We start from the raw sequence: 22,485 nt of genomic DNA on the forward strand, positions 1-22,485 counted from the left end.
AGTTTTTAATAACAGCAAATAAATTACAACAATGAAAAACAAAATTTATTCAAAGTTAAGTTTAAAACATATTTATCATATATGTATGTGCCTAATAAAAATAGTAGGTACCTACCTATTACCTACTAATAATGCTTTTAAATACTATATTTTATAATAATAATATAAATAATATGGCTTTTAAAATCTCATAATAAAAATCGTTGAATTTATAATATGATAAATGCTTCCTTATAAATTATAATTGATTAATTGTTTAGTGCCTAAGTGTTTTCAAGAGAACGTAGGTACACGCATACATATGTTGTCTCCATACAACATACCAAATTTGTTTTTAGTTCGAATGTTGTATATAATACATTTTAATATAAGAGTGAGTATAAGAGTGACTAGCAATTGTCAAACGTAATGGTATGAATATAAAATTTGTGTTTTCTCATGGATTTTTTAGGATTTTTTTAGGAAATTTAAATTTTTAGTTAGATATTAAATTTTATTATTTCAGTAAGGTACATTTTAGAGGTACTCATAAGTGATACCTCATAAAGTGCTTCAAAATTAAAATATAGTAAAATACCCAATAAAAACACTGATTGTGTTTTTACATTTGAGTTTGTTAATGAGTGAATACTAAAAAAAACTGAATTCCACTCTATTAAAGGCTAAAAAGTTACTCTACACACAATTGGAACTACAATTGCTGAACACAATTAATTTGAATAAAACAAAGGTTTGTGAAACAGCTACTACAGATGCGGAGAACACAATCTTGAGAATTTAAGAACACTCCAGTAAATTATTTCACCTGGGTAACAAAATAGTAAAGTAGCCACATTTTCAGCATACAAATAGCCAACAGAAGAACTGTGACCAGTTTCGTCTTTAACCTGAAGGCAAGTGGAGCATGAGCCCAGAAACCTCTAACAATTGGGCTCCCGACATTTTGATGTTTTCATTGGCTTTTTTTTCTTTTGCTTCTAAAAGTGGCCCTGCATAGCCAAAGACGGCTTTGACTGTGACTGCGCAACATATTTTTATTTTTTCTTATATCGCTCGTATAAAATAGTGATTACTTATTACTATTTTTGAAAGTATAATTATATAAATTTCTTGTTTTTCAAATTTTAGCAACACTTTTCACAAAGTGTTTTCGACAAAGCTATGCTGCTATGAGCGGGACCGCTCATCGATTCGAATAAAATATTGTTGTTTTAATTTTCTAGAAACGTTCATTGAAATCATTTTCGGTGGTTTTTTAGTATTTAAAATGATGCGGTAATACTACATGTTTTTTTAATATTATAGCGTTTTTTCGTTTCCGACGACCAGGTCCCGCAACCGGTAGCGGCGACGACGTCCGAGAGCGATAACGGTCACCGATAACAGCCACCGAGTTCGCGCGCGCGCGCTATTATAGTGGTCCACAGGGTCGGCGATCGAACACGATGGTGCCCACCACGTGGTGTGCCGCAGCAGCGTGAGCAGCACTACCGTCACCACAATAAAAACCGTGTTTGGTAACGAAACGATAACGCCAGCTCGTTCGATTAACAATAATAATACAATATTTATTATTTGTATGTATTTTATTTTATTTTTCTCGTCTCGGCGCCCACGACAAATTTAATATATTACAATAAGTCGTACCTATCATACACCTGCATAATATTGTCATCGTCTTCGTCGTGATAATAAAAAAATAATAAAACAAGACAACAGAATACATTTTGGTTTCTTCATTCCATCGTCCACCAGTGGTCGCGGTCAAACGCGAGCGCGCGCGCGCCTATACGTACGCACGCACGTACGGAGGCGTCGGCGGCGGCGGCGTTCGGCAGCAGCTCTACGGCGGCGGTCAACTACACCGGAGGCGACCTGCCCACAAACCGCACACAGTTCTAATGGCGCACGGCGGCATTTGCCGGCGGCTCGGAGTCGTCGTTCTGGTGATCGTGCCGTGTCTGCTGTTGATGGTCCAAGAAACGCAACAAGCGGTAAGTAGTATGCCTACACCAGTCATTGCAAAATTATAATAAATCATGTTGCATAATAATAATAGTATAATCGTCGCGTACAGAGGTATAAATAATTGTTCCTAGGTGAATTACGTTGTAATATTGTTATTATTGTTGTTGTTATATTATATAAATATGACGAGAGACCGCTTAACGCGGTATTAAACAAAATATATATATCACAATAGAGGTGGTCGAGGCCGAGTCCTCTGCATCTCTGCAAGGAGTCTATTCTTGGTTGTGTGTGCTTTCACAAGGGAAAAGAATAAATACCTAGGTTAGTATAGGTACAGTAACTCTGTTATTATCAAACCTTTGAACGTAAATGTTGTAACACGGCTTTACTAGAAAAATATAAATAATGTTTATAGTAAAGTATTTAGCACTTTGCATCATTGTAATCGTTTTAGGCAGACGACGTACCCCCTCCCCCAGAGCCCTTTAATTAATCCAGAAAACTCGAGTAAATATATATACATATATGTCAGGCTAGTCGGTCGGAGAGCGATGTACCTAAACGTAGTTGCTCTAGAGCTTTAGTGCTCTAATATTTCTCCATTTATATTACAGCTGTTGGCATACGACAGTATACCTACCTATAAATGTTATTATTGGACCATCGATACTCTGAGTACCTAGGTCGTGTACCTACCATCATTGCGATAGGAAGTTACGTTTTTTTAGCTCTTTCGGGATGTCATTTTCTAATCCCAAGTCCTAGTATCATGTTGACAGTGGTAAGCCCTTATAAAGGTAACATAGACTTTTCAGAATGCAGGCATGGTGTCCATCTCCTCTCTTGACACATCGAAAAGGTTTTTATTTCGTTTCTACAATGGTTGATACATAGTTTAATGTTGTACAAAATATTGTGCATAATAATATTTAAGTAATATATTATGTATTTTACCAAAGAGTTGGGTTTGTTTGAGAGCACGAGTGGTACACATTATATGTCTTGTATAGCTTCAAACCTAATTATTCCAATTCAAGCACTCCTTTATTGTCCGTCAATTTGGATTTTTCTCTAACTAAACATGTATTTCGTACTAAGTGTAATATTATTCTGTGTACCGATCGAGCTCTGCAGAGAATGTGTCACAATATTTAACTAGTCGAATATTTTGATTTTTTACTATATACGGGTATCACTAGGTCAGATATTTTTGATATTCAGATGCTCTGCATCTTTTTATTGTTTTGTAAAAAAATGTATAGCTATAGATCATACCATAATGTGTTACATTATAAAGTGCGATTTAATGAATCTATGTTACGTCTACAATTGCAATATATGGTTATTGAAGATTTTTAGTTAATAATAATAATATGTATGGCTATTGAATTATTCAAATATTATAAATGCATAATAATAGTAATATTATAATTTTAATACACATATTTTTCAAACTATTAATTTAATTTGATATTATGACCCTTAATACATTTTGATAGACTAGGAATTCGATACCGACCGTTTCTGAGGAGTTTAATATAGGCAATTTCCAAAGACGTAAGTGCATGTCAAGAAACTTATGATTATTGGTTTGTGTGACTGATAACTGTAGGGTAAAAGAAATACCTAAGCCCCGCACGAGTAGCGAGCGCGCTTAAATAACTTGAAGTTTACATGAAAACGATTTTCTTACATTTTAATTAATTTGTTTAGTTAAATATAATTAACAATTAAAAATTCTTATTATTAGATTTTCAACAGTTTAGAGTCTACATTTAAAAATGTGGAAAAAATAAATCATTTATATGGCAAATTTTTAACAAATTTAAATATGTTTTCAGAAAATGTATCCAAATACTAGGTTAATCGGTGCAATATTTATTGTTATGAATACGATAATTATGTTTAGGAAGAAAACTCAGACGAGATCCAATCCGCTTAAAAAAAATTTAGATATTATCAAATATTAAACAACATGTATTTATTTTAATTTGAAACGTTCGTTCATTTCTGGTGGATATTATATAATATGTTCATTGTTCAGTATTGAAAATAGTATAAAATCGTATGATACTGTAGATATGAGGTAACTTTTAATGTTCCATCTTAAAACTGTTTTATCTTATTGTATTCTTATTTCTAAGTAATTGTTATTATCAATCGTACTCCAAGCTGCTACAATTTGTTTAAATTTAAATACTTATGTTTACATACAGCCATACACAGGGTGTTGCAAAATAAGTATTAACAACCACGAACTCTTGTGTTTAAATTTAAATTTTAGTAAATATTTATTTGTATGACACAATAATTTAATTTTCCTGTAAGTAGTTAAATAATAATAATTACACTCGAAAAACATTTTTTTATTTTATTGTTATGCATGTATTAATATAAAATATGTTAAACATCGTATTTTCTGAAACACGAAGGAACAGCTAGGTAATATATCAATAATTTTCAAAAATTAGGTAGGACAAATAAAAATATTTAGGAACAATTATAGAAGGAGACAAACACTCTAGTACACCTTCGTTGTGCGGGTTATAATTTATAAAATATATTTTATAATATAATTTATATTATATAGTATACTCAGCTTATAGATATCTATATGCATTTATCATATTTTATGTTTAAAGTACATTTGCAGTGATTTATCATATCATTAAATTGTTTATACATTTTGTATGAATAAAACTTGGAACATCAGATTGACTAAATGATGTGATAAGAGGTACCCGTAGGTGCGTAATTAAGCATGACAATACGCTTTTAGATTATCATAAGAAACATATTAAAATCATTAATATTTATTATGTATTATGTAGCTTGAGCTACACAAAACATGAACAATTACTTTTAAATCATATTTTTCAATAATAAATAATATCAGAGATGGTATGAATGAAGTATTGAATATTTCACTTGTGCAGTTGCATCAATTAAAATAATATTGGGTATTATTGAACGGTTAAATCGAATTTCAATGTTTCAATCACCTCTTAATTCCACCACTATTGCACTACTTACGTGTCTGATAACTACATCAGATAATAATCAAAAATGATAAAAAAAAGAAGCACATTGATGTAAGTGGGTAAGTGTACAACGATTCTGATTCATCATAAAAAACAAAAGTTCACGCCATTACCTGCTGAATAACAGTATCTATATTATTATCATGACGTAAACATAAGTAAATATATTACTTACTTAAAATCTTTATAGTGCTATTCCTATAGATAAATAATAAAAATTATTCATTTAGATTATTCTGTTTTTATCAAGCGATTCAAAAATCTTTTGAAATTGTGATATTAATCTCATCAATATTTATTACGTAATCAAATACAATATTATTGCCAATCATAAAATACAAGTCTTATTTAATAATAATTATGAAACTCTTTGTTTTAAAAATTACTTGTACTATGATAAATACGCTAACAAAAGTATTGTTTAGTGTAACACTTATCATTTAAATTAATTAAATTAAAACTTTTAGAATTATATCTTATAAATCAGTGCTATATTCTTATAATATTATATAATATTAAGATTATTAAATGAGAATATTCATTTGAAAAGAGTTATCTAGATAATATAAAAGCTTGTATGTATTTTACCGACTAATATTATTTATTTTTTAATTAGGTATTTATTATTCTCAGAAAAACTTTTCAGATCAATAAAGATTTTTCATATTTTAGAATGCAGCACCTCTTTTTTGTATATTATACTACGATTTTAGTTCAAATTATTTTGAATTTTATAGTTGTATGAAAATGATGAGATGAAGACAGTACCTATATCTTAACTATTTTTTATTAAACTGAGCCTCATTTTGAATCGTTTTTCAGTTTTCATATGCATTGGTTCACTACTAGGTAGTGAAATAAATAATATTTAATGAACTATTTATCACTAGCCCAACTAACTCTCATGTCTAATTTTATTTGGATACTCAAATACAACATTTAATATTTAGGTTATATAAATAATTTCAAAATAAAATACGATTCCATTATTTTATTCAAATATTTAATAATAATTCAGATATTACAAAAGTAAAATGGTGAAAATTATGATGATTAGGTAGGTACCTATTAATTTATTACAATTGTATACAATGTAGTTAGTACAGATGTGTTTCCTTATAATTTGAGTGCAGATACGTAGGTACTTACCGATTTATAAAAAAAAGCGGGTAAGTGGAATATCACTGTATAGATGTGTTAAATTTGAATTCAATGATATAAAATCAATGTACACCAAAAAATATTTTGAGCAAAAACGGTCTGTTTTTTACATAACAACCGCTAACCTAACCGCTACATGAATATTCAATGTCTAACTTCAACGCTCATAAAAAATTATTATGGATTTAAGATCAAGTTGTTTTTTTTTTTTTAATTTCCACTAACCGAAACTTATTAGGAATCTTGTATTTAAGTTTTTGACAGGGCAAAAAATGTTTATCCATAAGATTATTATTTAAATAACTGTTGGTGCATAGAAAATTAAAATAAAAAAAAATCATATTTAATGAAAATTTCATTTGTTGACGATTATTTTTTTAGAGTTACACTATAGTAGATAACTATTGTTTTGCGTAAAAATCTTAGTTCTTGCTTAATTTTTCGTTTGTTTTTCCTTATGTTTTTAAAAAGTACTTCATTTTTTACTTTTGTCACCCCGAATTACTGACTAGATTCACTTGTTTTCCAGAAAAGATGCTGTAGTAAAAAATGTTTAATTATTTTTACTGCACAATAAAAAGTGATATCAGTCACGCACATTTTAAAATCAATACATTCATCTCTCCGCCTAGAATATCTAAAACTTTTTATATTATTACCATTTAAAGTAACTCTCCGTAGCATCTATTGTGACTTTTTGGGGAGAATTACGATTATAATAGTACATTTAGGCATAGTTATTTATACATGGTATTTACTTGATATTTTTATGGCCTATTCTGAACCTTGTAATTTTTATTCCAAATTTTCTTTACAACAGAAGGTGGAAGTCCCAATAATTACCTCATATTTTGTATGCAATTTTTAGTGAAATAAGTTAGCCATCGCCATAATATAAAACAAATACATATATGTATAAAAAATATAATTAATAGGTAGGTAGAATTTATAATTTTGTGCTACGCGTTAAATAACCTGATTTCAGTACTATACCTACGTCACATGTATGAATGTATAATATTAATTTCTCAGACATAATACAAGCTGTATGGTTTTACTTAAGATGTTCGATCTTATTAAAAAGTGTTTTATAACATGCATTTTTGTATAGTTAATTAATTGAATTTAATAATGCCTATTAATTAGTAATTACTATGGTAGTAAATACCATAAAATAAACTTAGAAATATGCTTTTAAACAGTTCTACACATTAAAGTATCTATGTGTACTGTGTAGCTATATTAATGTATAGGCTATTGTATAATATTGATGCCTAAACTAATTATTACTAAATATACTTAAGTCTGCCGTGGTCCTCGAGTATGTTAGGATTACAAAAATCAAAGTTCGGAAATTTCTAGGATGGATTTGTATTGTATATTATTGCAATTTGTAGATAGTGTAAGTCTACAGTTTACTACTTTAATTAAAGATATTTTACAACTTATCTTAAAACATCCGAAATACACAAACTTAAAAATTTGAACTTAAAACTATGTCCTTATTTAAAGTGTTATTGGAGTAACAATGAAATATTGTGCTTTGAAATACTTAAGAGCCGGATTTTTGTCATAATATTTTCTGAGCAAACTTATCCAGATTTTTGGATTGTAGTAGGGAAATTGTCTCTGAATATGATATTTGTCCACGCAGACCATCTACAGCCTGTTAAAATTTTCTTTTTATTTGAGTTTTACACAATTTTTATTTTATAATATAGAATAAGTATCATAGTGAAATTGTTTTTTTGCACTGCACAAAGTAACAATTATCATTGCTTGATTACTTTTCTCACTGCGCAAAATGTGTCTCAATGTATACTAAAAAAACCCCTGCTTAAAGTCAAATTGAATAATATTAAGATATCAAATAATAAATAAATCATTTTGAAAACTTTTATTTTTTGTAATCTATTAGCTTTAATAAAAATTCAGAAAAAATTGATCAAACAACTTCATGGAAAAGATTTGTATTCTTACATAGTTGTCTATCAGAATAAAGATAGACATAGGTAAGTTTTGTACTGGGAAACCAAAAATTATTAATTACAGATAGTTATTGCCGCCCACTGGTTAATTAGGACTTATTTTTAACTGCCAGTTCAATTCAAGATGGAGTATATATTTTTTTAATGACCGTCATTGAATTTAAAGACAAATTGTACAGTATAATATTATTGTTATGTGTGCTTAACGAATGTATTTTATCATATATAATGTTAAAATATTAAAAACCACTGTTTTAATATTATTATCATTTTGTGTAATAGTATTGTCGAAAAAAACTGGAAGTCCGTTATCCGGTCAATTGAATAATATTTGTCGGCCTAATTAAATATAATGATAATTATTATGTTATACATTATGTTATACATTATCAATTTGCGGTAGTTGTATTGCTGTAGATAAGACGGCGATTTATATTACATGAATCAATAATGAATGCTTGCCTGGTATATAATATACATTATGGCGATAATAATATTATATTCGGGGAAACTATTCGTTTCCTGTGTACCACTATCATAAAAAACATCATTAATGATCATCATACTATCTATTATTAGTTATTACCTTCACGTGCATAATAATTTCATGTACATAACGATAGTTGGCCTTATTTTTCATTCCTATGATATTATCATTACTATTAGTATTTAGCATGTTAATTCATGATCTAATTATTCATTCTTTTTTGTTAGTAGCATAATCATATTTATTATACCTACTGATTTTTTTTTACTTGGCGTTCGTAAAAAATGTACCTTTTTGCGATTGGAAAAATATAATCAACGAAACATTTTAATAATGACCGATAGGTCATAGCACTTTTATTCGGCTTATTATTATATATCATGTTTGATATAATATATTATTACGACGTTTATTTGCAATTGGATAATTTTTTAATGTTCATATTTTGATAAAATATGGTGATATTGAAGGTTAGACACCTTCTGAGGAATCGTCTACCATGACTTACAATTAATAATTATTATCAAACTACACTCGTTATAAATACAAGACAAGACCTGTAGTATTTTGAGTATCTAAAAAGTGATTAGTGATTTTAATTAGTTCTTTTGAAATTGTATATTACCTAGCTATACTGGACATCTGGTGCCAATTCCCATCTTCGTATTTTATAAACCTTAATAGCAACATATTTGTTCAATTTGTTTTTTGTGCAACTCTACTCAATAATAAATTTGTAATGATATACATAAATATTCCCCTTATACACTATACAGTCGGGGTTATTAGATATGACAAAAATAAGTGCTTGTGTATTATATAGATATAAAATAACATAAACAATTATTACTTCACATTTATCGATTTATATTTGTAATTAACTGTTAATATACGATAACATCGTGTGAATTGTATGTTCACTCTAATAAAATATTTTATTTTTATGTGACGATTTAGAATAAATCTAAAAGAGTAAGATACACTGATACCAGGGCGCTGACTTAGACTACAATCTGACTCCAGGAAACTAGCATAAACGGCCCAATGATATAGATCCTATAGATCAGTAATTTTTATGAAATATATTAGTCCTATAATTTTAGGCTACATTAACAAATAAAATTATAATTGTTGAAGTGGATTCAATTTGTATTTAAGGTTTTAACTTCGGTGTTCACAACAATTTGTTTAATTAACTTACATTTAAAAATAAAGATGTACTTTAATTTAAATTTATTCACACTAAATATCACACTAAACATAGGTTCCAATTCGCATCGACATGGATTGACGATTGCCACATTTATTCAGTTCTATCGGACCTCCACTGCTCAATATAATATGAAAGAACCATTTATGAATGTTACATTTTTAAATTAGTGATATTTATAATCGCATAGGAGTATTACGTACGTTTAGATCTTTTAACAACTTCCAAAAATAGTTTTTGAAAAATACAAACATCCAAAACCGAATAAAATACATAGGTAGGTACCTATTGGTTTAGATATTGGGCATCATATAAGTTTGTTTACACGCATGGTCACAAGGAAGAATTAAAGTTTTATTAGCTACCTAACATCTATAAAACATGAATGGAAATTCGCTTTTGATAAACGATTAGTGTACGATGATTGGGTCTTGGTAAAAGTAAGTGCAACTGCAGGTACTGTATTACTGTAAACAAAATGTTTAAACAATTTTTTTAAAAATGAATTATGTCAAATAATTAATGGAAACCAATTAAAAAGTGTTTACAATATGACATTATATGATATATTTTCTAAAACAGTCAATGAACATTTTAAACCTCTCGTAGATTTTATTTTTCGTGTTTCTATAAACACCAACAAGCGAAAAAAAATACATATAGGTACTTTGTTCCAATAAATTATAATTTTTAAAAACCATTATATATGATCTACTGAATAAAAAAATCAATAAAAACTATACTGAAGATGTACAGAATTTAAATTTTTTTTCAAAACTAAAATTGGATGATTATTACTAGGTGTACCTTTTTTTGGTACTTTTTATTGTGTTGTCAGAGTAATATGAATAATATTTAAGTAATATTTAAATTACAGTTTACGCCGCTAATACATCTAAAAATCCAATCTTTGAATAGTCACGAATAGTGAAAAGCTTGAAACAACTTTTAAAAATGTTGGGTTGACTATGGACATTTTTGGGGCTTAGCCCCTAAATCTCCCCCTATTCGCACCTATGATTCAGACCACATCACTAACGAGAGTTACTTACATAACTAAAGATAATTATTTAGCAATACATTCAAGTAGAAATCCTGCATTCGCAATTAAAAAAAATATATTGCTTATAATAAAAATATGAACTTACACCTATGGTGTACCTACCTGTTGCAATTTCAGCATGTGAAAAATGATCAATAATTTCTTTTAAATCGTAAATTGTTAAAATCTTTTGGCTAAAAAGTTTAAGTTTTCCTTTGCAGAATATTATATATCAGCTAATTTAATACATACTTAGAGAAACGACTTATAAAATAGAATATATTTTTTTTAATACTAAATTGATTAAATAAAAAACTGTAAAGAGATAGATACGTCTTATAAGCGTATGGTGGTCTTCACATTCTACTATAACAAAATATTTCAATAGACAAAACTAAAACATAATTATGATATTAATGCATTTCTTAATAAATATTATTTCAGTTTGTTAAACCGAATTAACGAAAAAATATTCTACACTCTAAATGTAGTATTCTAATTTGTGAACATTTTTAACAATATCTTACATATTACATATAAATCATACTGTAAGTAAATACCTATTTTTAATCAATTTCATTTAAACTATCATAAAAAAATTACACAAAAAAAATATATAAATATCATAAAAAGGGTATCTTGTACAGCTATATATGCTTAGCTACATATTAGGTAGTGCTGAGCCAAGTATTTATGAATCAAATACATTTTATGATTTAAAAATGAATGACAAGGGAGGGGCCGGTTTTGTTTCGTTATATTTGACAAACATTTTTACATTTTTATATTTTTTATAACGATTCATACATTAAATCATATAAATATCAATATGATTATATGAACGTCATCGATAATCTTCGGAATATTAAACATGTCAACATGTGCATTACATTTAAGTAATAGGTAATAAAATCAATAAATAATGCGTATTATTAATTAAGCCGTTTTCTTAACGTCAACAAAAAATTATAATTGGCACACACCTAATAGTTATTTACCGGAAACTCGAAATCATTTTATTATTAATTAGACTTGCTGTAGAGGCCATTTTTTATGTTTGATCAGCGAACACGTGTTTAACGGTCTAGTATTTTGACCTATGCTGTTATGCAAAAAAAAATATGCATATATTTCGTTTTATTTAAAACAATAACTATATTTATTAGCGGACCCATTCAGGATATTATTTATAACTCAATATTATTTTTTTATAACTACATTAATACATTAAAATTTTAGTATAAAATTGTTCATAATTAATTGTTTTAAGTATTGTATAGGTCATACAGGTATCCTTGGGGTCTGTATTTGACGCATATGTTCTGGAGCTTTAATCTACTTCGGCTTTAACTAATTTGTTTTATATTATTGTATTAAATTACATACATTGTAGACACACACAATTTCGTGTCAAGTAATGGGCAGGTACCTAACTTTAAGAGGGCGTAAAAGACAAATACGTATTATTAATATATTTAAAAAAATATATTGATCACCAATATTAAATAAATGTAAAATATTATACACTGTTGTTATTTTATGTAATGACTTTTGAACTACCGCATATAATATACTATAATAAAACAATATCGTAGAATTACAATATCAATGCAAATAATATATTGAAATTTACACTTCGCATGATTTTTTTAATAATCAATGAATATAATATTAAATATATAGATAATGCCTATGTAATTAGATAATATAGTATATTTTTAGTTGTACAAGGTAAAATTAATCCTGTTAAAGAACATTTAAAAATAAACCAATAATTGTCAGTAGGTATTTAAACCATTGCCGTTGTTTAGTTGTCTTGTCACAGTCTTAAGTTTTGTACTCAAGTATTTGACGAATTAAAAACTTAATATTAATAAATGAAATAATTTGTAATATTTTAATTTGATCAAAATATTACTGTATTTGCTAAATTGTGCAAATGTCTGATTGATCGATAATTTGAAACAAAGTCGAGTTATGGGCTTCATAAGTCCTTTGTATGTGATTTAAAATAAATCTAAGTTCAATAAATTATTATTTTTTTGTAGTTGTATTTTTATAATTAATATAAAAGCTCAACACCTTTCTATTGGGAAACCTGACCATCATACACTACAAAATAAAACTCTGAATTTAGTATATAAACTGGTTTTGACTATAAGTGATGTGTTACTATATAACTTCATTCAGGGTTTTATCTATATAATTAATATATGTATAAAAATATAATAATGTATGAATAGAATTGTTTTTAATTAAAAACATTACCTAGGTATTTGATCAATTTTTTTTTCTTTAATAAATAATTACAATTTTGTCGAACACTATTATGACCGGCCTAAGCCGGTATTCAGCAAGTACATTTCTATAGATATCTCCAATATAAATAATTCTATAATGTTATATATAATGAATAATCATATACTACGTGCAGTATTAATTATTAAAATATAATATTATAATTATCTAGTTGTCTAAAAGTTTTCCGGTTGTCGATTAAGCAATAGTTCAAATTTATCAACATTTATTTGGCAATTCGGTTATACTCAATATAGGCTTAAGAACTAACACACCTTCGTTGTTTTGGTAGATTTTTTCTATCTATTAAGAGATAAAAGTATAATATATTTACACTAATTGGCTACAATCATATTTTATTTTACAAAAATTGCATCATTATACATAATACATATATATACATATATGTGACCCAAATTCTCGAAAAGAAATACTATCTAAGAAATAATTAATGTTATAGGAACAAGGAACCATACCTATACCATCAATATTATACATTAATAACAACAAATATCAATAGTTTCATTTTAAAATGTTTCAAAAACATTCTAGCAACGGAAATTTAAGAAAAATAATTTACTTTAATAATTTAAAAACGACAATACCTATTCGAATTTGTTTGCAATCATAACATTCCAAAAACAATTTTATTTTAAAATTATTAGACATACCACCTAATCGAGTTTAAAATCTAAATTCACGGTATTTATACAGCAAAATCCGACAACAGTGAAACAACTCGATATATTTTTAAAAAAATATATGATATGTACATACTTCATAGGGACTTAATATCCTGGCAATGTTTATGATTTAAAAAAAAATCCAGTTGTTATAATTAGTTTTCCATCCAAACTTGAAAATTAAAGTGTATAAAACATTTTAAAATGTCATTATGCATAGATACACATTTCAAAATACATGTTTTTCAAGCTCACCTTATATGTGATCATATTTTGATAGTTTTGATACGGTATCAACTTAAATGGTTAAATTTGAAAGGTTATTTGGTAGCTCATTAATTGTAAAAGTGTAAAATTAAATTTATAGAACTTATGCATACTTTTAGTTGAGTTATCATAGGCACGTGGATATCGGAAGTACTTACACTTGTCATTCAAAAAGGACCTTACAATAGTTGGATTATCATCCGGAAATCCTAGTAGCGTAGGCAGCGATTGCCTTTATTTCACAACGGGTGTTGTCAACTAATTTTATTGGACCGGTACGGTTAAGAAATTTATAATCTTATCGTTTGAAACTAGTGGCCGGACGTCCGTGCAGAGATACTAGTGATGCATACATTACATCCTATCCTGTTTAGGGAAATCGTTTAATGCTATATTATTTTCAGCATTGATTAAAAATTTGCTAGACAATATTAATCATAACTACGTATTTTGATCATAATATACTATTGGCCGAAATGCCGAATGAATTAACTTTTTTAACAATATTGTTACTATATAGTAACGTACTATGGAACAAATAATTGAGTTACAAGAATCAGCCTTTCAATGGCTTTAGAAGATGATTTCCTCTTTTTAAAACTGAAAAATGTTTTACAATCCGTTTAAAAATTGCCTAAAAAAAATACTGTTCATAAGGTTTTTTCCATATGGAATTTAATCGAAGAGACACTGCCGTTCCTCTTAAGTTATAAGCTACAACTAGATAGTCACAGAATTATCACCATTTACTAAATTTTAGTTGGAAAAAATAATTAAATTTATAAAAATATTTTATAGCAAATATAGAAAAATATATAGTAAATATGTACAAATTAATAAAACCTGTAAATTTAAAAAAATTTAAAAAAATTGTATTAAAAATGTTTGGTAAAAACGATCATACGATAAGTCTTTTGTTATTGGAAAATATGCCCATGGTTAGATTATTTTTGTTCTTCCTTATACAGTTATAAATTAAGACTTACTTTAATCTATGATCAGCAATCTAATATATATCCATGCATGTTTCCTTAACGGTCGTTACGGTGATTAGCTAGACACTAGATATATTATAGGTATTCATAATAATATTATGAGTTATGACTCATGATTATCCATCGTTTTATCAAATTGAATTTGCCAGATTTAAACAATGTTAAAAATCCTTATTCAAATAGTTGAAAAGTACTTATGGTACCTACTACCTAAGCAAAAAATAAAAATACCTATTAGGTAGGTATAGCAAATTTTAATATTTGTGATTCAGTTCGCATATCTTATCAGTAAAAGCCGGATTCATATTCATAATTTACTTATAATTGTTAAATAGGTATGCTATATACTATATTTATGGAAAAATGAACTAAAAAAAGTGAAATTATTCAAGAAAAATTCACAAAACTTCAAAATAAAATTTCAATTAGTATTTAATTTTTTTATTGTATTTCGTAATCTTGAAGTTTATAGCATGCATATTATTATGCAGAATAAAAATGTAGAATTTAATTTTTGTTAATGAGTAGGTATGAGCAATTTAAACTATGCACAATTAATTGAAATTTGTAAACTAAAAGGTTGCAACAAAGCAAGAATGCATTAAATTTTTATTTATATCTACATTTAGGCAGCACATTGTTAATATGAAAAAAGTACAACAATTATGGAATTTGTTAATTCGAAAAACAATAAGTTACCAAAGAATATTCTATCTTTGATTCTGTACAATTATTGGGTAATTTGTAAAGTGTAACGAATAGGATGAACATTTACAGCCCACATCGATACTGGTTTTTAGTATTTGTTAGTTTAGTACAATAATATTTTTTAAATTGAATAAAATAAACAATTATGGTGAAACAGGTAAAGCTCGTAATTTCTGGTACAGCCGTATAGGTGCCTATACTATACCTACTATTATGGGTAAAACTAAATACCTATTTTTTGAAATGTAAAATAGGTATTTAATTTTTTTCACCTCATTGCTTTTTTCCGTAAGGCGTATTTGTATACTTTTTTACTCATCCCTGCTTATAACGATCTTTTTTTAGTGACCAAATATGCAAAAAATATGCAAATTAAACTTTTGTTATTTATTAATCCATCAAGTAAGTAATAATTTACGGACACTCTCTGGCTGGCGGCTGCATGTATATACATATTATTGATGCAGACAACAGTAACATATTGTGTTTTATACAAAATCCAGTATTAACTTATGAGGTATGAATCAGGTCTCACAAAATAATTGTCATTTATATCACATGGGTAGGTACCTACCTAATGTCGAAGAAAACATCTTCTATCGCAAAGGTTGATCACGGTTTGAAAAAAATTGAATTATTCGTTCGCCAAAAATTATAATTTTGACCATTTAAAAATCTAAGCATTCATGACAACATTTTAAAATAAAACATACAAAAATGTATTTCACAAGCACTTCGTTTCCCCCTTCAAAATGTCAACTCTATATGAGATTCGTTTATGATAATGAGAGTAATATATTATTAGGTAGGTAATACACCACTTCGGTAAATTGAGGTAGCTGCTAGGTGATGATTAATATGTTTTATTTTGATTTTAATTTCGGACATGCCGATGAGCGGCTATAAGTGCAACTCAGCCACATTGGTAAGCAATGTGCGAAAATTCGATTTGATGTTTCTTTTGATTAACTAATAGCAATCAATGAACAACAAAAAAATTGTAATTTCTACTAAATATCTATATTTATATTTCTCCTATAACCATAAACCAATAGCAACTATTTATAAACAACAATTTCCTTTGTAAATCTCAAAGTCCTTGTTTGAGTAACCCTCCGGGTACAGTTGTGAAGCTAAAACATCCAGGGAACCACTCAAACACAAACTAAACATTTCATCAAATCTGTCCAGCCGTCTAAGCAGGCATAAAAGACATTCAGACAGTCAGATATTCATTTATATATATAGGTACATTGATTAAAATAAAATGATACATTTTAGTTGATACAAAATAAAATATAATATAAATTCAGAATCATGACGTTCAAAAAATTATAATTCATAGATATTGTAGTATATATATTGTTGTAAATTATTTAGATATTGTACTCGATTAGACCATAGAGACTCGAGTCTGCAAAACAAATGCTATGTTGTACAGTATTGTCAAATTTAAACTTAAGAAAAACCTGTGTTTGAAAGTTGGTTATTTACGATAGGTATTTAGGAGTAGGTAGGTAGGTACCTATAGGTATGTAAAATATTACAGAGGATAAATTGGTTCAGATGAAAGCAAAATTCATAGAGACAAAATATTGTTGTACATGTAAATTTAAAATTAAAAAAAAAATAATCAAATATATACACTATAGTAATACAAAATATTCTCTGTAGCTACCTATAAGATTAATTTTATATTTTTATAAAATACGCCTATCTTTTAGATATAATGTTATTTTAATGTTTACCTGGTATACGTTATAATATTATAATATTTAATAGTAATTGTATGAGTTAATTTGTTTTGATAGTATTTTTGTGATTACTATGTTTATAATTCGGTACTTATTATTTATTATTATGTTTTATTATGCCTAAGAATTTATTATTTTATGTGTTTATTATCAATTTTATAATCAAATAGTTTGTTTAATTTTAGTTTTTAATCATTAAACTGTGCTTAAAAAATTAAAAGTTATATTCAACGAATGTTAATTTGAAGTGTTTGATTATTTTGTATAGGCTTGTAGAGGATGCACCAATCCATTTAAATGTGACTGTAAAGGAATTGTCGGAGAACCTGGTGACAAGGGTATTTATGGACTACAAGGTTCAGAAGGACCTCCAGGAGAAACAGGTTTGCTATTAAAATAATAGTTATTTTTGTAATTAAGTGTTTTTATTTACTTATAATATTAATTGTATCTTGTGTTCACAAATACATAACCATGCAATTGGATAGGAAAAAAATTAATTGACCTATAATCCGATAGGATTCATTCCAATAGCCAATAGGAAGGAAAAATATATAGGTATTCATATTACCACCTGGTGGTTCCCTACCATGGCTAAATAACTAGGTATGATCGCAACTTTGTGATACGCAGGTGTCATGGCCGCATATTGCTGGCAGTGCATAATATTATCACTTCCATTTATTAGTCAACAAAACAGTACTCAATTATTAATACCGTGGCTAAATAAATCTAAAAATCACTGAGATTCGTTTTCATGCTACATCATGTAATATAGATACATAATATATCGCATATTAGTACATATGCAGCTCATAACTAAAATGCGTCTCAATGCGATCATACCATAGTATCTACTACACAATTGTACATAAATAAAGGTTGATCAAACTATGATTTTTGAAAGGTACAAGTAGTTATACTAGATACAATAGGTATAACTACAAATGGTAATGTGTTTAAACAGGTACTTATTTTTTGGATACAATATTTTTTGTAATCTATTTGAAGAGTGTCCTGTGATGATAGAAAACTGACAATAGTAGTCTGTGATAGTAGTCTTTAATACATATTGGCATAGTGGCTATAATGTTTATAACAGTTAATATTAATTTATTAGTATTTTATGATTGAATAAATGATGGAAAACTGAACTAATTTATCTTATTTCTATTTGATATTTTGTTGAATTACCATTATTAATTATCATGAATTACCATTAGTACACAAAGACATATCACAAATAATACTCAGAAACTACTCGTTCAAAATTTGAATTAGATATATCAATATTTAAAAAGATTACTTGCTTAAAAATAAACAGTATAAAAGGGTGTGGTTCAATTTTAAAATCATAATAAGTTTATATTAATAACGCAGGACTATCCTTAAATGACATAAATAGCTACCTAGGTATTAAAAATATTATAGTCCTTAACTTTTAAGTATACTTAATTTAAAATTTCAAAAATCTGAATTTCAATGTATTGAAAGTGGTCTACAGTGAGACATGTTTATCAATGAGACAAGTGAAATAATTTAGTTGTGGTCAATAGAATATGACGGTTGGTATTTGGAGGTAACATTTTAAATTGTTACCTCCAACGAATTATCGTGTTTTCGTCGGTTTCCGGTGATAACAGTTCGAAATAACGATACAAATTGGTTTTTGATAACATGAAGTAAATTTAAAAAATATTTTTGTTTTAGTTTTTTAATATTAGTATTGTTAATCAATTTGTATGTGTAAATTAATTATTTCGTCCATGTGATCCCCGCCTTATCTAAACACAAATCATCCACATTTCCTCACAAAACTCATCTCTTCAGGTATTGATGTTACATGTCTTCTCTCGCTAGTTAACTTTAAAGATAGGTACTTTCAAGTTTTACTCTAAATAAAACTCCTTTTCACATTCCTTTCTGCTCGACCAATTATATGTATAATGAGCCAATAAATTGTTTAATTAAACTAGCAAACTAGCTCTTTCCTTAATATAATCAAAACAATTTTAGTTTGTAGCCTAAAGTAAGACTGTTTGTATTTTGTATCTCACCTATAGGATGTTGTTTGGGTTCTGTCACCTACTCTATACTATGTATCTTAAGTAATATCCTTTTCACATTGAATACTTGTAAAGTTGTGTTTCTTTTTTTCTCTTCATCGTTCCAATATTTGTGAATCCGACAAACTGCTAATAAAGTATTTCTTAAATATTTAATATATTATTAATTTTGTTTTGTGAATAAAGAAATATATGTAAATAATTTTTAACTGCCTATCACAAATTTAACCATCTATATCTACAGTGGCTTTCAATGAATTTATGTTTTAATTTTAGGTCCGGATGGTCCACCAGGAACAAAAGGAGAAAAAGGATCTATTGGAGATTGGGGAGATCTTGGTTTAAAAGGATATCGAGTATATATACATATTATAAAATATAAATAAAATACTATTTAATAATATCAAAAAAATCTCTTATATCACATAATTAAATCACTAGTATTAAACAATACACATTGTATCAATATCATTATATAGGTTATATATTAAGTAATTGTCTAATATAATTTCCAAGTCAATTTTTGTGATGCTATAATTTCAATTTTTTATTTTTTGTCAACTATTTAAAACACTAATTAATTCATTTGAAATTAGATAAGTGTTAGAATACCTTGGAATGGTATCACAATTAATTTCTTGACTGTGGTTCATTGTTTTGATAATCTAAACTTTAAATACTTACTTACTTACTTACTTACTAATAGAAAAAACTACTTAAATATTCACTGTTTGTCATATTTAATACATCAGTGTTTCGGAAAATATTGTACCTTGGACTTTAAAATAAAAAATGTATGAATAGGTTATCATTAACAAAATTTAGTTACTTAAAATCTGTACTAAAAATGTACTACGTTTTCTTTATGTGCATAAATGTATGTTGACATTTACTTCCTAAAACTTTTTTATTTTTGAAATCATAAAAAGTAGAATGAGCTACTTAAATGTTTGGATGGCTTCAACATTTCATAAACCAAATTAAAAAAATACATTACAGAGTTTTCAAATTTATTTTTAAGCTTACAACTGTTGTATCATATTGTACAGTTAAAAAAATAAAATTTAAAAGGTATAAAAATATCTACATTTTATTTTAAACTAGACTTCAATTTTTTCTAAGTATTGTTAAATTTAATATAATAACTAGTATTCAATTTAAGAGTTAAATATTTCAACATTTTTTCAGGGTGAAAATGGTTTAACTGGTTCCCATGGAATTGACGGTGATAAAGTAAGAAAAAATTTAGTAACTTAACAATCTAAACTTATACATTATGATTAGACAATGCATGTTTTATTTTACTATAATATTAATAATTTACGACAATAGTTATTTAATATATTATTCAACTTCACTGTTCTAGGGATATCCGGGTGTAGCTGGACCACCAGGACTAAAAGGTTTAGAGGGATGTAATGGAACGGATGGTAATGACGGACTTATGGGCGAAGACGGAGTTCCTGGTGAGCGAGGTCTAATAGGACTTGATGGTCTTCAGGTGCGTAATATTATTAGAAAATAGTTAAAACCTGTAAAAAAAAAAACTATAAGAGCTAATAATTTAAAAAACTGGGGAACTGTTGTATAGTTGGTGTCAAGTGTATTTCGTCATTGAGTAGGTTACTGTAATGTATATGGTGTTAATTTTTAATTTAGTGATAAATGCGAAAACAATTAAAAAGAACCTTTTGTTAATTTTCAATTCATAGTTTTCAAATTTTAAAAATGTTTATCAAAAAATAAATTTCCAAATATTAGGGATTCTGACAAAATGTATAAAATTTTTAACTTCAAACACTTAAAAAACTGTGCACATGTATTTTCTATACTTATAAAGAAAAAACTTATGGATCTTGTATTCAATTTTCTTTTTTTGTCCAAAAAAAATTGAAAAAATTAAAATTAGTCCACACATTTTGAGAATTGTATACAGTACAGAATATTATAATTTTAGTAATAGTGGAATGTTTTAAGTGTCAATGATTCATACATTTTGAAAAACAACAAATTACCAATATTTGTTGGTCAAAAGATCATTAAATTATGTGGTGCTTAACTGGTAATATCAAATATTGTCAACATTTAAACTTCAATCACACATAAATGATATATCATGATTTATGCTGAATTTTTTTTTTGTCTATACTCTATACCAATGAAGAAACTAGGGAATGATGTATTCAATTTCATGATTTAAATATTATAATTAAAAATTTAATGAGCTTCTAACTACAAAATTATTCAAGTATTTTCAATATTTTTTAATAACAGTAAGAACCGCTTATGAACATTTTGGGGTACAGCTAATTGTTTGTATGAAACTGGTTCTGGTAAAATTTGTCGCTTGGAAAATTGGTCGTATATTGTCCTTAATTTTTTTTTTTTTAATTATTCGGCAAAGAACTTGGAATTTTTTTTTTTATTCATCTCTAAGTACCAACAAGATCCAATTTATACCTGGAATAATTCTTATTTGATGATTGAAACATTTTTCTGTACCATTACATGACAATGGACACAAAAAAACTGGACATAATTGTAAAATCATTACATTCATCACTCTACTCAGAATCTAAAATTAATATAAAACAAAGCATTTGTTTATGTTTATTTTCTTTAGTTATTCTTATCTAAAAATAAGATTATAATATATAATATTATATAAAAATACGTAATATTGTAACTATAATTTACTATACTTTATTCTTGACTTTATTATATTTTTACACATTTTGAAAGAATGTTGATAGATTTATACTAATGACTAAAATTTTCCAATTATAAAAGACAATAGTCCTATATCTAATAAGT

The 22,485-nt window shown here is 27.1% G+C and overlaps 1 protein-coding gene across 1 annotated transcript in view; it reads left to right on the forward strand.

Moving 5' to 3' along the window:
* Positions 1-1,425: 1,425 nt before the first annotated feature.
* LOC111035783 (collagen alpha-5(IV) chain-like) overlaps positions 1,426-22,485 on the forward strand; it is a 45,379-nt gene continuing 24,319 nt past the window's right edge. Inside the window, exons 1-5 of the mRNA XM_022317557.1 lie at positions 1,426-1,994; positions 17,874-17,988; positions 19,948-20,027; positions 20,860-20,904; positions 21,038-21,172. Coding sequence (XP_022173249.1) covers positions 1,902-1,994; positions 17,874-17,988; positions 19,948-20,027; positions 20,860-20,904; positions 21,038-21,172 — 468 coding nt within the window. The 5' untranslated portion in view covers positions 1,426-1,901. The remainder of the gene's footprint in view (positions 1,995-17,873; positions 17,989-19,947; positions 20,028-20,859; positions 20,905-21,037; positions 21,173-22,485) is intronic.

The sequence above is a fragment of the Myzus persicae genome, unplaced genomic scaffold (assembly GCF_001856785.1).
Source record: "Myzus persicae strain clone G006 unplaced genomic scaffold, MPER_G0061.0, whole genome shotgun sequence".
Lineage (NCBI taxonomy): Eukaryota > Metazoa > Arthropoda > Insecta > Hemiptera > Aphididae > Myzus > Myzus persicae.